The sequence below is a fragment of the Motacilla alba genome, unplaced genomic scaffold (genome assembly GCF_015832195.1).
Source record: "Motacilla alba alba isolate MOTALB_02 unplaced genomic scaffold, Motacilla_alba_V1.0_pri HiC_scaffold_35, whole genome shotgun sequence".
NCBI lineage: Eukaryota > Metazoa > Chordata > Aves > Passeriformes > Motacillidae > Motacilla > Motacilla alba.
Genome location: NW_024037447.1, coordinates 798792 through 816739, shown reverse-complemented (window position 1 = coordinate 816739; position 17948 = coordinate 798792). Strand labels below are relative to the sequence as shown.

The 17948-nt window shown below is 50.6% G+C and overlaps 1 protein-coding gene across 1 annotated transcript in view; it reads right to left on the bottom strand.

The window, feature by feature from the left end:
* PRMT5 (protein arginine methyltransferase 5) overlaps positions 1-16566 on the bottom strand; it is a 39130-nt gene extending 22564 nt beyond the window's left edge. The window contains exons 1-7 of the mRNA XM_038126545.1: positions 16429-16566; positions 13926-14044; positions 11010-11095; positions 7597-7731; positions 5593-5696; positions 4558-4607; positions 2947-3110 (exon numbers count right to left, since the gene is read on the bottom strand). Of these exons, the coding sequence (XP_037982473.1) occupies positions 2947-3110; positions 4558-4607; positions 5593-5696; positions 7597-7731; positions 11010-11095; positions 13926-14044; positions 16429-16535 (765 nt within the window). The 5' untranslated portion in view covers positions 16536-16566. The remainder of the gene's footprint in view (positions 1-2946; positions 3111-4557; positions 4608-5592; positions 5697-7596; positions 7732-11009; positions 11096-13925; positions 14045-16428) is intronic.
* Between the last annotated feature and the right edge of the window lie 1382 nt (positions 16567-17948).

Genomic DNA, 17948 nt, shown 5'->3' with positions numbered 1-17948 from the left:
AAATCCCCTCCCAGTACAAACCAGTACAAACCAGTAACTCCCAGTCCCAAACCAGTACAAACCAGTAACCCCAAATCTTCATTTTCCCCACTTTTCCCCCATTTTTCCCCATTTTAACCCTTTTTTTACCCCAAATCCCCCCAAAATCCCCCAAAAATCCCCCCCAGTCCCTCCCAGTACAAACCAGTATAAACCAGTACAAACCAGTAACTCCCAGTCCCAAACCAGTACAAACCAGTATAAACCATTAACCCCAAATCCTCATTTCCCCCCGATTTTCCCCCATTTCCCCCCGTTTTTAACCCGTTTTCCCCCCGTTTTTTACCCTTTTTTCACCCCAAACCCCCTCCCGGTGCCCTCCCAGTCCCTCCCAGTATAAACCAGTACAAACCAGTGCCCCCCAGTCCCAAACCAGTACAAACCAGAACAAACCAGTCACCCCAAATGCCCATTTTCTCCCATTTTTCCCCATTTTTCCCCATTTCCCCCCATTTTTCCCCGTTTTTGACCCTTTTTTCACCCCAAACGCCCCCAAAATCCCCTCCCAGTCCCCTCCCAGTATAAACCAGTACAAACCAGTAACTCCCAGTCCCAAACCAGTACCAAACCAGTACAAACCAGTCACCCCAAATCCTCATTTTCCCCCATTTCCCCCCATTTTTCCCCATTTTCCCCCATTTTTTACCCTTTTTTCATCCCAACCCCCCCCAAAATCCCCTCAAATCCCCTCCCAGTACAAACCAGTATGAACCAGTACAAACCAGTATAAACCAGTGCCCTCCAGTCCCAAACCAGTACAAACCAGTGACCCCAAGTCCTCATTTCCCCCTGGTTTTCCCCATTTCCCCCCATTTTTAACCTGTTTTTCCCCCGTTTTTGACCCTTTTTTCACCTCAAATCCCCCCAAAATCCCCTCCCAGCACCCTCCCAGTATAAACCAGTACAAACCAGTAACTCCCAGTCCCAAAGCAGTACAAACCAGTCACCCCAAATCCTCATTTTCCCCCGATTTTCCCCCATTTCCCCCCATTTTTAACCCGTTTTCCCCCCGTTTTTTACCCTTTTTTCACCCCAAACCCCCTCCCGGTGCCCTCCCAGTCCCTCCCAGTATAAACCAGTACAAACCAGTAACCACCAGTCCCAAACCAGTACAAACCAGTAACCACCAGTCCCAAACCAGTACAAACCAGTACAAACCAGTAACCCCAAATCCCCATTTTCTCCCATTTTTCCCCATTTCCCCGCATTTTTTCTCCATTTTTGACCCTTTTTCCACCCCAAACCCCCTCAAATCCCCTTCCGGTGCCCTCCCAGTATAAACCAGTATAAACCAGTAACTCCCAGTCCCAAACCAGTACAAACCAGAACAAACCAGTACAAACCAGTAACCCCAAATCCTCATTTTCCCCCCATTTTCCCACATTTTTTCCCCATTTTCCCCGATTTTTAACCCATTTTCCCCCCAATTTTTACCCTTTTTTCACCCCAAATCTCCTCCCAGTGCCCTCCCAGTATAAACCAGTACAAACCAGTAACCACCAGTCCCAAACCAGTACAAACCAGTAACCCCAAATCCTCATTTCCCCCCATTTCCCCCCTGTTTTCTCCATTTTTGACCCTTTTTCCACCCCAAACCCCCTCAAATCCCCTTCCGATGCCCTCCCAGTATAAACCAGTACAAACCAGTAACTCCCAGTCCCAAACCAGTACAAACCAGAACAAACCAGTAACCCCAAATCCTCATTTTCACCCATTTCCCCCCATTTTTTCCCAAATTCCCCCCATTTTTAACCAGTTTTTGACCCTTTTTTCACCTCAAACCCCCCCAAAATCCCCTCAAATCCCCTCCCAGTACAAACCAGTACAAACCAGTATAAACCAGTAACCACCAGTCCCAAACCAGTACAAACCAGTAACCCCAAATCCTCATTTTCCCCCCTTTTCCCCCATTTTTAACCCTTTTTTTACCCCAAATCCCCCCAAAATCCCCCCCAGTCCCTCCCAGTATAAACCAGTATAAACCAGTACAAACCAGTAACTCCCAGTCCCAAACCAGTACAAACCAGTATAAACCATTAACCCCAAACCCCCATTTCCCCCCGATTTTCCCCCATTTTTCCCCATTTTTAACCTGTTTTCCCCCCGTTTTTTACCCTTTTTTCACCCCAAATCCCCTCCCGGTGCCCTCCCAGACCCTCCCAGTATAAACCAGTACAAACCAGTGCCCCCCAGTCCCAAACCAGTACAAACCAGTACAAACCAGTCACCCCAAATGCCCATTTTCTCCCATTTTTCCCCATTTTTCCCCATATCCCCGCATTTTTTCCCCGTTTTTGACCCTTTTTTCACCCCAAACCCCCCCGAAATCCCCTCCCAGTCCCCTCCCAGTAAAAAACCAGTATAAACCAGTATAAACCAGTAAGAACCAGTCCCAAACCAGTACAAACCAGTAACCCCAAATCCTCATTTCCCCCCATTTTCCCCCATTTTCCCCCATTTTCCCCCATTTTTCCCTGTTTTTCCCTGTTTTTGACCTTTTTTCCACCCCAAACCCCCTCAAATCCCCTCCTGGTGCCCTCCCAGTACAATCCAGTATAAACCAGTAACTCCCAGTCCCAAACCAGTACAAACCAGTAACCCCAAATCCTCATTTTCCCCCATTTTTCCCAATTTCCCCCCATTTTTAACCCGTTTTTGACCCTTTTTTCACCCCAAACCCCCCCAAAATCCCCCCAAAATCCTCCCCAGTCCCTCCCAGTACAAACCAGTAACCTCCAGTCCCAAACCAGTACAAACCAGTAACCCCAAATCCTCATTTTCCCCCATTTTACCCCATTTTTAACCCGTTTTTCCCCCATTTTTGACCCTTTTTTCACCCCAAACCCTCTCCCGGTGCCCTCCCAGTCCCTCCCAGTATAAACCAGTCCAAACCAGTATAACCAGTACCTTGAGCAGCTGTCCCAGCAGGCGCTGGTGGCCGCGGGCCAGCACGGGGAAGCCTTTCTTGTTGGTGAGGAAGAGGCGGGTGGGGAGGAAGGCGGCGCGCACGGGTTCGCCCAGCCAGCGCGCCAGGGCCGCGGGGGACGGCAGGTCCGGGCCGATCTCCAGCGCTGGGGACCAGTACGGACCAGTACGGACCAGTATGGAACTGGTATGGACCAGTATGGACCAGTATGGACCAGTATGGACCAGTATGGACCAGTATGGACCAGTATGGACCAGTATAAACCAGTATGGACCAGTACGGACCAGTACGGACCAGTATGGACCAGTATGGACCAGTACGGACCAGTACGGACCAGTACGGACCAGTATGGACCAGTATGGACCAGTATGGACCAGTATAAACCAGTATGGACCAGTATAAACCAGTAAGGACCAGTATAAACCAGTACGGACCAGTATAAACCAGTATGAACCAGTATGGACCAGTATGGACCAGTATAAACCAGTATGGACCAGTATGGACCAGTACGGACCAGTACGGACCAGTATAAACCAGTATGGACCAGTATGGACCAGTATGGACCAGTATAAACCAGTATGGACCAGTATGGACCAGTATAAACCAGTATGGACCAGTACGGACCAGTATGGACCAGTATGGACCAGTATGGACCAGTATGGACCAGTATGGACCAGTATGGACCAGTATGGACCAGTATGGACCAGTATGGAACTGGTATGGACCAGAATGGACCAGTATGGACCAGTATGAACCAGTATGAACCAGTATGGACCAGTATGGACCAGTACAGACCAGTACGGACCAGTACGGACCAGTACGGACCAGTATGGACCAGTACAGACCAGTATAAACCAGTATGGACCAGTACGGACCAGTACGGACCAGTATAAACCAGTATGGACCAGTACGGACCAGTATAAACCAGTATGGACCAGTATGGACCAGTATGGACCAGTATGGACCAGTATGGACCAGTATAAACCAGTATGGACCAGTATGGGCCAAAGCCCCACCCCTTCAGCTAAGCCCCGCCCCTCATGTGAGGCCCTGCTGTCACCCATAAAAGCCCCACCCCCTTCCAGGTAAGCCCCACCTCCTTTTCAGCTAAGCTCCACCCCCTCCAAGGAAAGCAGCGCTGCCTTTCACTTAAGCCCCACCCCTCAGGTAAGCCCCGCCCCCTTCCCAGATAAGCCCCGCCCCTTTACGGGGGAGGTTTCACCTTTTAGGTAAGCCGCACCCCTCCCAGGAAAGCCCCACCCCCTCCAGGGTAAGCCACACCTTCTCCCAGGTAAACCCCGCCCCCTTTTTGTAAAGCCCCACCCTTCCCAGGTAAGCCACACCTTCTCCAGGTAAACCCCACCCCTTTTTTGTTAGCCCCACCCCTCCCAGGTAAGCCACACCTTCTCCCAGGTAAACCCCACCCCTTTTTTGTTAGCCCCACCCCTCCCAGGTAAGCCACACCTTCTCCAGGTAAGCCACACCCCTTTTTGGTTAGCCCCACCCCTCCCAAGTAAGCCACACCTTCTCCCAGGTAAGCCCAGCCCCTCCAGGGTAAGCCCCGCCCCCTCCGGGATAAGCCCCGCCCTCACCCAGCGCCACGCGTTTGTTGTAGTCCAGCAGGGTCCGGAAGTTGTGCCACCTGCGGGGGAGGGGAGGAACACCTGGGCACACCTGGGGGCACCTGGGCACACCTGGGCACACCTGGCAGCACCCCAAAACACACCTGGGCACACCTGGGGGCACCTGGCAGCACCCCAAAACACACCTGGGCACACCTCGAAACACACCTGGGGGCACCTGGGGGCACCTAGGGGCACACCTGGGGGCGCCAGGGCATCCTGAAACACACCCAGTCACACCTGGGGGCACCCCAAAACACACCTGGGCACACCTGGGGGCACCTGGCGGCACCCCGAAACACACCTGGGCACACCTGGGGGCACCTCAAAACACACCTGGGCACACCTGGGGGCACCTGGCGGCACCCCGAAACACACCCAGGCACACCTGGGGGCACCTCAAAACACACCTGGGGTCACCTGGGTACACCTGGGCAAACCTGGGGGCACCCCAAAACACACCTGGGCACCCTGAAACACACCTGGGGGCACCTAGGCACACCTGGGCAAACCCCGAAACACACCTGGGGGCATCTGGGGGCACCCCAAAACACACCTGGAGGAACCTGGGGGCACCTGGGCATACCTGGGGGCACCCCAAAATCACCTGGGCACACCTAGGGGCACCTGGGAACACCTGGGGGCACCCCAAAGCACACCTGGGCACACCTGGGGGCACCGAAACCCACCCCAAAACACACCTGGGCACACCCGGGGGCACCCTGGCACCCCAAAAATCCCCATTTTTTTCCCCAAAAAATCCCCATTTTTCCCCCCAAAAATCCCCATTTTTTCCCCCAAATTCTCCTGAATTTTTCCCCCCAAAAATCCCCATTTTCTCCCCCAAAATCCCCATTTTCTCCCCCAAAATTGCCAGATTTTCCCCCAAAACCCCTTCATTTTTGCCCCAAACCCGCATTTTTGCCCGAAATCCCCAAATTTTGCCCCAAAATCCGCCGTTTTTGCCCAAAATCCCGGGTTTTCGCCCCGATTCCCCCCCCTCACCACTCCCACGTGTTCTCCTCGTCGCCCCCGGTGGGCGGGGCCTCGTTGGCGATGACGTCATCGCGGCAATCCTCATTGGGCACCAGCGGCACCTGCACCCAGAACTGCCCAGTATAAACCAGTAAGGACCAGTATGGACCAGTATGGACCAGTAAGGACCAGTACGGACCAGTAAGGACCAGTATAAACCATTATGGACCAGTATTAACCAGTATGGACCAGTATAAACCAGTATGGACCAGTACGGACCAGTACGGACCAGTACGGACCAGTATGGACCAGTATGGACCAGTATGGACCAGTATAAACCAGTATGGACCAGTATGGACCAGTATAGACCAGTATAAACCAGTATGGACCAGTATAAACCAGTATGGACCAGTACGGACCAGTACGGACCAGTATGGACCAGTATGGACCAGTATGGACCAGTATAAACCAGTATGGACCAGTATGGACCAGTACGGACCAGTATAAACCAGTATGGACCAGTATGGACCAGTACGGACCAGTATGGACCAGTATAAACCAGTAAGGACCAGTATGGACCAGTATAAACCAGTATGGACCAGTATAGACCAGTATAAACCAGTATGGACCAGTAAGGACCAGTATAAACCAGTACAAACCAGTCACCCCAAATCCCCATTTCCCCCCCTTTTCCCCCTATTTTCCCCATTTTTAACCCTTTTTTCCCCGTTTTTCCCCCATTTTCCCCCCTCCCAGTCCCTCCCAGTCCCCTCCCAGTATAAACCAGTATAACCCAGTCCCTCCCAGTGCTTCCCAGTATAAACCAGTCCAAACCAGTCACCCCAAATCCCCATTTCCCCCCATATTTTCCCCATTTTGACCCTTTCCCCCCCGTTTTCCCCCATTTTTTCCCATTTTCCCCCCGTTCTCCCCCCTCCCAGTCCCTCCCAGTACAAACCAGTCTCCCCCAGTCTCCCCCAGTCCCTCCCAGTATAAACCAGTAACCCCATTTCCCCATATTTCCCTCATTTTTAACCCTTTCCCCCCCGTTTTCCCCGTTTTCCCCCCATTTTTTCCCCGTTCTCCCCCCCTCCCAGTCCCTCCCAGTCCCTCCCAGTGCCTCCCAGTATAAACCAGTAACCCCATTTCCCCATATTTCCCCCGTTTTTAACCCTTTCCCCCCCGTTTTCTCCCATTTTTAGCCCATTTTTAGCCATTTTTTCCCCCGTTCTCCCCCCTCCCAGTCCCTCCCAGTATAACCCAGTCTCCCCCAGTCTCCCCCAGTCCCTCCCAGTATAAACCAGTAACCCCATTTCCCCATATTTCCCCCGTTTTTAACCCTTTCCCCCCCGTTTTCCCCCCATTTTTTCCCATTTTCCCCCCGTTCTCCCCCCTCCCAGTCCCTCCCAGTATAAACCAGTATAACCCAGTAACCCCAAACCAGTAGAAACCAGTCCAAACCAGTCACCCCAAATCCCCATTTCCCCCCATATCTTCCCCATTTTTGACCCTTTTTTCCACGTTTTCCCCCATTTTTTCCCCGTTCTCCCCCCTCCCAGTCCCTCCCAGTCCCTCCCAGTATAACCCAGTCTCCCCCAGTGCCTCCCAGTATAAACCAGTAACCCCATTTCCCCATATTTTCCCCATTTTTAACCCTTTCCCCCCCGTTTCCCCCCCCGTTTTCCCCCATTTTTAGCCCATTTTTAGCCATTTTTTCCCCGTTCTCCCCCCTCCCAGTCCCTCCCAGTCCCTCCCAGTCCCTCCCAGTACAAACCAGTATAACCCAGTCTCCCCCAGTCCCTCCCAGTATAAACCAGTATAACCCAGTCCCTCCCAGTGCTTCCCAGTATACCCCAGTCCAAACCAGTAACCCCAAATCCCCATTTCCCCCCATATCTTCCCCATTTTTGACCCTTTTTTCCCCGTTTTCCCCCATTTTTAGCCCATTTTTAGCCATTTTCCCCCCGTTCTCCCCCCTCCCAGTCCCTCCCAGTCCCTCCCAGTATAACCCAGTCTCCCCCAGTGCCCGGTCACCTGCGTGGCGTGGTGGCCGCTGTGCAGGTGGGCGCTGAGCCCCCGCGCCAGGTTGGGGTTGTGCCCCCCCCGCAGGGGCACCAGGTGAGCGGCCAGGCCCAGGTAGGCCCCGAAATCCAGCTCCTGCCGCAGCGCCTGCCGGCCCGCAATTCCCGAATTCCCACAGTTACCCCCGGAAAGGGCTCGAGATCCCCGCGAAAATCCCGAGATCCCCGCGAAAATCCGGAGATTCCCGCGAAAAGCGCGAAATTCCCCCCGAAAATATCACGAAATTGCCACAAAAATCCCGAAATTCCCACGAAAATCCCGAAATTTCCCCCAAAAAGATCCTGAGATTCCCACAAAAATCCCGAAATTCCCGCGAAAATCCCCAAATTCCCCCTGAAAAGAGCCAGAGATTCCCGCGAAAAGCCCGAAATTCCCCCCGAAAATATCACGAAATTCCCATGAAAATCACAAAATTCCAGCAAAAATCCTAAAATTCCCCCAAAAATCCTGAAATTCCCCCTAAAAAGAGCCTGAGATTCCCCCCAAAAATCCCCAAATTCCCGCGAAAATCCCAAGAGTCCCACGAAAATCCCGAGATTCCCATGAAAATCACGAAATTCCCCACAAAAATCCCGGAATTCCCACAAAAATCCCCAAATTCCCCCCGAAAAGAGCCCGAGATTCCCGCGAAAATCCCGAGATTCCCGCAAAAATGCCAAAATTCCCCCCGAAGAGATCGCAAAATTCCCACAAAATGATTGCGAAATTCCCATGAAAATCCTGAGATTCCCACAAAAATCACAAAATTTCCCCCGAAAAGAGCCCGAGATTCCCGCGAAAATCCCAATTCCCACAAAAATCCCCAAATTCCCCCCAAAAATATCACGAAATTCCCACAAAAATCATGAAATTCCCACGAAAATCCCCAAATTCCCCCCGAAAAGAGCCCGAGATTCCCGCGAAAATCCCGAGATTCCCGCAAAAATCCCCAAATTCCCCCTGAAAAGAACCTGAAATTCCCGCAAAAATCCCGAAATTCCCACAAAAATCACAAAATTCCCATAAAAATCCCCAAATTCCCACAAATATCCCAAAATTTCCCCCAAAAAGATCCCGAGATTCCCACGAAAATCCCAAGATTCCCGCGAAAATCCCAAAATTCCCCCCGAAAATATCACGAAATTTCCACAAAAATCCCGAAATTCCCACGAAAATCCCGAAATTTCCCCCAAAAAGATCCTGAGATTCCCACAAAAATCCAGAAATTCCCCCCAAAATCCCCAAATTCCCCCCGAAAAGAGCCCGAGATTCCCGCGAAAATCCGGAGATCCCCGCGAAAAGCGCGAAATTCCCCCCAAAAAGATCCCGAAATTCCCACAAAAATCCCGAAATTCCGCCCAAAATCCCCAAAGTGCCCCCGAAAAGAGCCCGAGATTCCCGCGAAAAGCCCGAGATTCCCACGAAAATCACGAAATTCCCACAAAACTCCCCAAATTTCCCCAAAAAGAGCCCGAGATTCCTGCAAAAATCCCAAGATTGCCATGAAAATCACGAAATTCCCCACAAAAATCCCGAGATTCCCACAAAAATCCGCAAATTCCCCCTGAAAAGAGCCCGAGATTCCCGCGAAAATCCGGAGATCCCCGCGAAAAGCGCGAAATTCCCCCCAAAAAGATCCCGAAATTCCCACAAAAATCCCGAAATTCCGCCCAAAATCCCCAAAGTGCCCCCGAAAAGAGCCCAAGATTCCCACGAAAAGCCTGAAATTCCCACGAAAATCACGGAATTCCCACAAAACTCCCCAAATTTCCCCAAAAAGAGCCCGAGATTCCTGCAAAAATCCCAAGATTGCCATGAAAATCACGAAATTCCCCACAAAAATCCCGAGATTCCCACAAAAATCCCCAAATTCCCCCCGAAAAGAGCCCGAGATTCCCGCGAAAATCCCGAGATTCCCGCAAAAATGCCAAAATTCCCCCCGAAGAGATCGCAAAATTCCCACAAAATGATTGCGAAATTCCCATGAAAATCCTGAGATTCCCACAAAAATCACAAAATTTCCCCCGAAAAGAGCCCGAGATTCCCGCGAAAATCACCAAATTCCCACAAAAAGTCACAAAATTCCCACAAAAAATCACAAAATTCCCACAAAAATCCCACAAAAATCCCGAAATCCCCCCGAAAGGAGCCCGAGATTCCCACGAAAATCCTGAGATTGCCACGAAAATCCCCAAATTCCCGTGAAAATATCGAAATTCCCACAAAAATCCCGAAATTGCCCCCGAAAAGAGCCCGAGATTCCCACGAAAATCCCGAGATTCCCGCGAAAATCCCGAAATTCCCTGCAAAAATCCCACAAAAATCCCAAAATTCCCTGCAAAAATCCCACAAAAATCCTGAAATTCCCCCAAAAATCCTGAAATTCCCCCCAAAAATTACAAAATTCACGCAAAAAATATCCCGAAATTCCCACAAAAATCCCACAAAAATCCCCCCAAAAATCACGAAATTCCCACGAAAATCCTGAAATTCCCCCAAAAATCCCGAAATTCCCGCGAAAATCCCAAAATTCCCCCAAAAATCCCACCCAAAACGGAGCGAAATCAGGAACATTTCAGCCCAAGTTCGTCAAAATTCAGCTCAAAATCCAGGTCTTGGGACCAAAAATTCCCAAAATTATCCCAGAATTCCAAAGTGATCGCAAAATTGCCCCAAAATTCCCAAAATTCCCCCAAAAATCCTAAAATTCCCCCAAAAATCCCACCCGGAATTGAGCGAAATTCGGGAAATTTCACCCCAAATTCAGCCCAAAATCCAGTCTTGGAACCAAAAATTTCCTAAATTATCCCCAAATTATCCCAAAATTGTCCCAAAAATCCAAAGCCCAAAAAAATTCCCAAATTTCTCCCAAAAATCCCAAAATTCCCACAAAAATCCCCCAAAAAATCTTCTTATTCCTCCCCAAATTCCCTCAAAATTCCCAAAAAAAATCTAAAAAATGCCCTCAAAATTCCTCAAAAATTCCCCAAATGCCCCAAATTTCCCTGAAAATTCCCTAAAAATTCCCCAAATGCCCTGAAATCCCCTGAAAATTCCCTAAGAATTGGGAAAATCCCCCAAAAATCCCCTGAAAATTCCATAAAATTGGGAAAACTCTCCGAATTCCCCTGAAAATTCCCTAAAAATTCCAAAAATGCCCCAAAAATTCCCAAAAAATTCCCAAAATGCCCCAAAATCCCCTGAAAATTCCCTAAAAATTCAGAAAATCCTCCAAAAATGCCCTGAAAATTCCAAAAATGCCCCAAAAATGCCCTGAAAATTCCCTAAAAATGGGGAAAATGCCCCAAAAATCCCCTGAGAATTCCCTAAAAATTCCCAAAATGCCCTGAAATTCCCAAAAATTGGAGAAAATGCCCCAATTTCACCTTCTGGGAGTTCTTCCTGACGTGCTCCAGCGGCGAATCCGGGCGGATCCAGGGCGACAGCTTCCCCACGATCAGCGTGTTCCAGTCTGCCCCAAAAACCCCAAAATTACCCCCAAATTCACCCCAAACTTCATCCCAAAATGCCCCAAAATTCATCCCAAAATGCCCCAAATTTATCCCAAAATTCAACCCAAAATTCAATCCAAAAATTCACCCCCAAATTCACCCCAAAATCCTCCAAATTCACCCCAAATTCATCCCAAAATTACACAAATTCACCCCAAAATTACACAAATTCAAACCAAAATTCACCCCAAAATTCACCCTAAATTCATCCCAAAATTCACCCCAAATTCACCCCAAAATTCAACAAAATTTAGCCAAAAATTCACCCCAAAATCCCCCAAATTCAGCCCAAAATCCAGCTCAAAATTACACAAATTCATCCCAAAATTCAGCCCAAAATGCCCCAAAATTCACCCCAAAATTCATCCCAAAATTACACAAATTAATCCCAAAATTCACCCCAAATTTCACCCAAAATTCACCTCAAAATTATCCCAAAATTCACCCCAAAATTCATCCCAAAATTACACAAATTAATCCCAAAATTCACCCCAAATTTCACCCAAAATTCACCCCAAAATTGACCCCAAAATTAAACAAATTCATCCCAAAATTCACCCCAAAATTATTCCCAAAATTTACCCCAAAATTGACAATAATTCATCCCCAAAATTACCCCAAAATTCACCCCAAAATGCCCCAAATTCATTCCAAAATTCACCCCCAAATCCCCCAAATTCACCCCAAATTCATCCCAAAGTTACCCCAAAATTCACCATAAAGTGCCCCAAAATTAATCCCAAAATTCACCCCAAAATTCACCCCAAAATTATCCCCAAATTCACCTCAAAATGCCCCAAAATTATCCCAAAATTCACCCCAAAATTCACCCCTAAATTACACAAATTCATCCCAAAACTCATCCCAAAAATTACCCCAAAATTCATCCCAAAATTATCCCCAAATTCACCTCAAAATGCCCCAAAATTATCCCAAAATTCACCCGAAATTCATCCCAAAATTCACCCCTAAATTACACAAATTCATCCCAAAATTCACCCAAAATTCACCTCAAAATTATCCCCAAATTCACCTCAAAATGCCCCAAAACTATCCCAAAATTCACCCGAAATTCATCCCAAAATTACACAAAATCCACCCCAAAATCCACCCCAAAACTCACCCCAAAATCCCAGAAAACTATCCCAAAAACCACCCCAAAATGACCTAAATTTATCCCAAAATTACACAAATTCACCCCAAATTTCACAAAAATTCACCCCAAAATTCACCCCAAAAATCACATAAAATTCATCCCAAATTCATCCCAAAATTCACCCCAAAATTTACCCCAAATTCACCCCAAAATTATCCCAAAATTCACCCCAAAATCACCCCAAAATATCCCCAAAAAATATCCCCAAATTCACCCAAAATTCACCCCAAAACAATTGGCCCCAAATCCCCCAAATTCATCCCAAAATTCACCCCAAAATGCCCCAAAGTTCACCCTGAAATCTCCCCAAATTCACCCCAGAACCGCTCAAATTCACCCCAAAATTCATCCCAAAAATCCCCAAAATTCACCCCAAAATTCACCCCAAAATTCCACAAACTGACCCCGAAATCCATCCCCATAATTGGCCCAAAATCCCCCAAATTGACCTCAAAAATCCCCCAAATTCACCCCAGAATTTATCCCTAAATCCCATTGGGACACCCCCCCAGCGCCCTCCCAGTACAAACCAGTATGAACCAGTATGAACCAGTATAAACCAGTATGAACCAGTATAGACCAGTATGAACCAGTATGAACCAGTACAAACCAGCATCAAAACTTGACTTTAATGTCAATTTTTCCCCCATTTTTGCCCCTTTTAGTGCCCCAAAACCGCCCCAAAATGCCCCCAAACCGCCCCAGATCCCCTCCCAGTGGCTCCCAGTATAAACCAGTATCAAACCAGTATGAACCAGTACAAACCAGTATCAAACCAGTATAAACCAGTATCGCAACCCAACCCAAACACCCATTTTTTCCCCATTTTTGCCCCTTTTAGTGCCCCAAAACCACCCCAAAATCCCCCCAAACTGCCCCAAACCCCCTCCCAGTATAAACCAGTATCAAACCAGTATAAACCAGTATCAAACCAGTATAAACCAGTATGAACCAGTATCAAAACTCAACTTTAGTGTCAATTTTTTCCCCATTTTTGCCCCTTTTAGTGCCCCAAAACCGCCCCAAACCGCCCCAAAATCCCCCCCAAACCACCCCAGATCCCCTCCCAGTGCCTCCCAGTATAAACCAGTATCAAACCAGTATAAACCAGTATCAAACCAGTATCAAACCAGTATAAACCAGTATCACAACCCAACCCAAACACCCATTTTTTTCCCCATTTTTGACCCTTTTAGTGCCCCAAAACCACCCCAAAATCCCCCCAAACTGCCCCAAACCCCCTCCCAGTATAAACCGGTACAAACCAGTATAAACCAGTATGAACCAGTATAAACCAGTACAAACCAGCATCAAAACTCAACTTTAATGTCAATTTTTTCCCCATTTTTGCCCCTTTTAGTGCCCCAAAATCCCCCCAAACCGCCCCAGATCCCCTCCCAGTGGCTCCCAGTATAAACCAGTATCAAACCAGTATAAACCAGTACAAACCAGTATCAAACCAGTATCAAACCAGTATAAACCAGTATCAAAACTCGACTTTAATGTCAATTTTTCCCCGGTTTTGCCCCTTTTAGTGCCCCAAAATCCCCCCAAACCGCCCCAAAATGCCCCCAAACCGCCCCAAAAACCCCTCCCAGTGTCTCCCAGTATAAACCAGTAAGAACCAGTCTCACCGCGGCCGGCCAGCACCAGGTCGGAGCGGGTCTGGGGGCCGGGCCGCGCCCGCGCCGGCGCCGCCACGAACTCGCGCCGGTGCCGCGGGTGGAAGAGCGGGATGCACAGGAAATCGAACCTGGAACGGACCGGGATAAACTGGGATGGACTGGGAGGGACTGGGAGGGACTGGGAGCGACTGGGAGCGACTGGGATCAAACTGGGATATACTGGGATATACTGGGAGGGACTGGGATGCACAGGAAATCGAACCTGGAACGGACCGGGATCAAACTGGGATATACTGGGATATACTGGGATATACTGGGATATACTGGGAGGGACTGGGATGCACAGGAAATCGAACCTGGAACGGACCGGGAGGGACTGGGATGGACTGGGAGGGACTGGGAGCAAACTGGGATCAAACTGGGATAAACTGGGAGGGACTGGGAGGGACTGGGAGCCACTGGGAGCGACTGGGAGCAAACTGGGATCAAACTGGGAGGGACTGGGATGGACTGGGATGGACTGGGAACGACTGGGAGAGACTGGGATAAACTGGGAGGGACTGGGTTCAGACTGGGATGGACTGGGAGCGACTGGGATATACTGGGAGGGACTGGGAGCCACTGGAAGCAAACTGGGATATACTGGGAGGGACTGGGATGGACTGGGAGGGACTGGGAGCCACTGGGAGCGACTGGGAGGGACCGGGAGGGACTGGGAGGGACTGGGAGCAAACTGGGAGAGACTGGGATATACTGGGAGCGACTGGGAGCGACTGGGAGCAAACTGGGATGGACTGGGATAAACTGGGAGGGACTGGGAGCAAACTGGGAGGGACTGGGATCAAACTGGGAGGGACTGGGAGGGACTGGGAGCAAACTGGGAGAGACTGGGATGAACTGGGAGAGACTGGGATCAAACTGGGAGGGACTGGGATCAAACTGGGAGAGACTGGGAGAGACTGGGATGGACTGGGATATACTGGGATGGACTGGGATGGACTGGGAGAGACTGGGATCAAACTGGGATGGACTGGGAGGGACTGGGATCAAACTGGGAGGGACTGGGATAAACTGGGAGAGACTGGGATCAAACTGGGAGGGACTGGGATCAAACTGGGAGCAACTGGGAGGGACTGGGAGCAAACTGGGAGAGACTGGGAGGGACTGGGATCAAACTGGGATAAACTGGGATGGACTGGAAGGGACTGGGATGGAGTGGGATCAAACTGGGATGGACTGGGATATACTGGGATAAACAGGGAGGGACTGGGAGCAAACTGGGAGGGACTGGGATCAAACTGGGAGGGACTGGGATCAAACTGGGAGGGACTGGGATCAAACTGGGAGGCCATTTCTGGGGAGCGAGTTGGGGGTCCCTGAGGGAATTTTGAGGTCCCTGAGGGGGTTTGGGGATTCCTGAGGGAATTTCAGGGATTCCTGAAGGAATTTGACAATTCCTGAGGGAATTTTGGGGGAATTTGGGAGTCCTTGAGGAGATTTGGGGTCCCTGAGGGGACCTGGGGGTCCCTGAGGTGATTTTGGAAATCCCTGAGAGGAATTTGGAGATCCCTGAGGGAATTCTGGGGATTCCTGAGGGAATTCTGGGGATTCCTGAGGGAATTTTGGGGATCCTTGAAGGGATTTTGGGGATCTCTGAGGGAATTTGGGGATCCCTGAGGGAATTTTGGGGATCCCTGAGGGAATTTTGGGGTCCCTGAGGGAATTTTGGTGATTCCTGAGGGGATTTGACAATTCCTGAGGGGATTTTGGGGGTCCCTGAGGGAATTTGAGGGAATCTGGGAGGAACTTGGGGGTCTCTGAGGGGATTAGGGGATCCTTGAAGGGATTTTGGAGATTCTTGAGGGAATTTAGGGAATTTGGGGGATCCCTGAGGGAATTTTGGGGGAATTTGGGGGTCACTGAGGGGATTTTGGGGATTCTTGAGGGGATTTAGGGAATTTGGGGGACCCCTGAGGGAATTTTGGGGGAATTTGGGGGTCCCTGATGGAGTTTGAGGATTCCTGAGGGAATTCTGGGGATCCCTGAGGGAATTTGGGGATTCCTGACGGGATTTGGGGATCCCTGAGGGAATTTTGGGGTCCCCGAGGGAATTCTGGGGATTCCTGAGGGAATTTGGGGGTCCCTGAGGGAATTTGAGGGAATCTGGGAGGAATTTGGGGGTCCCTGAGGGGACCTTGGGGAAATTTGGGAGTCTCTGATGGAGTTTGAGGATTCCTGAGGGAATTCTGGGGGTCCCTGAGGGAATTCGGGGCATCCCGAGGGGATTTTGGGGATCCCTGAGGGGATTCGAGGGTCTCTGGGGGAATTTTGGGGTCCCTGAGGGGATCTGAGGGAATTAGAGGAGAACCTGGGGATCTCTGAAGGAATTCCGGGATGCTGCGGGACCTTTGGGCCCCCCCGGGAACACGAGGGGCATTTCGGGGTCGGTTTTTGGGGGTCCCCGAGTAGGATTTTTTGGATTTTTTTGGGTTTTGGGGGATCCGAGTCTCACCCCTGCCTGGCCACGGCCCCCAGCGCTCCCGCCACCTCCGGCACGCAGCTCAGGTCCCGGCCTGAGGAGACGCGAGCGGTGCCCGCTGCTCCCGGACCCGCCGCCATCGCTGCGCCTCTGCTCCCGCCCCCTCCGTGAGGCGGCGGCCAATCAGCGCCTAGCCCGCCTCCCGCGCAGCCAATGGAATGACGGAACGGGGCTGTCAATCAAATCGCAGCGCTGTACCCGCCCACAAGGGGCTCCACGGAACCAATGGGAGAGCGAGGAGAGGTGTCAATCACGGTGGAGGCGGGAAAACCAGAGCAAATGGGAGCGCGGTACTGGCTGCCAATCAAAGCAGTGGCGGGAGGGTTAACTCCGCCCTCCTGGAGTATGGGCGAATAGGAACGCGCTCTCGGCTGTCAATCAACGCAGAGGGCGTTGTGCACGCCCATAAGAGGCTCTGAGCCAATCAGAGCGCTCTGCGAGCCGTCAATCACGACCGACTTAGGGTCAGAGGGCGTGCCCTACCTGCCAATCACACGCAGCAAGCCAATAGGCAAGCGGTGTGAGCTGTCAATCATTCGCTGTGCCCCGCCCGCTGCTACTTGTCAATCATCCCCACCCACGCCCACACAAGGACAGAGGCCGAGGCAGTGGGCCGTGCCGGCGGTATTTTAATGAGGTGCAGTGACGTCACGGGGGCGGGGGGCGGAGCTGGCGCAGGGCCCAGCCCTTGCGGGCCGATTCCTGCCGGATCCGCCCCAATTCCAGCGCCAGCGCCCGGAACTCCGGGCCCAGCCCCCGCAGCGCCGCAAGCTCCGCCCCCAAGATGGCGGCTTCGGCCTCGGCGGCACGGCGCCCCTCAGCAAGCCCCGCCCTAAAAGGGGAAAAGGGCGGGGTTATGCTAATGAGGGCATGGATTATGGTAATGAGAGGTGGGTTACAGTGAGGTGATGTCATAGTAATGAGGGTGGGGTTATGCTAATGAGGCAGTCACAATGAGGGCAGGGTTATGCTAATGAGGCAGATGTGCAGCAATGAGGGGCGGGGCTTGGGGATGGTATAATAATGAAGGGCAGGGCTGTTTTGTGATATGTTAATTAGGGGGCGTGGCTTGCACCACGACCGTTATGCTAATGAGTAGTGGTGATTCTGTTATGCTAATGACTGGATGTGGCTATAGCAATGCAGGCAGTGTTATGCTAATGAGCGGGTGTGACATGCTGATGAGGGGGTATGATATGCTAATGAGGGGGTGTGTTATGCTAAGGAGGGTGGTGCTGGGGTACGCAAATGAGGGATAATAATTGGGTTATGCAAATGAGGTGTGGCTACACTAATGAGGGTGGTGGGTGAACTATGGTAATGAGGAGGTGTGCTATGCTAATAAGGGTGGTGCTAGTGTTATGCAAATGAGGGATAGTAATTGGATTATGTAAATGAGGACGTGTGGCTACGGTAATGAGGGAGGTGAGTGATTTATGCTAATGAGGGGGTGTGGCTAGCGCAATCAAGGCCACGCCATTGCTATGCTAATT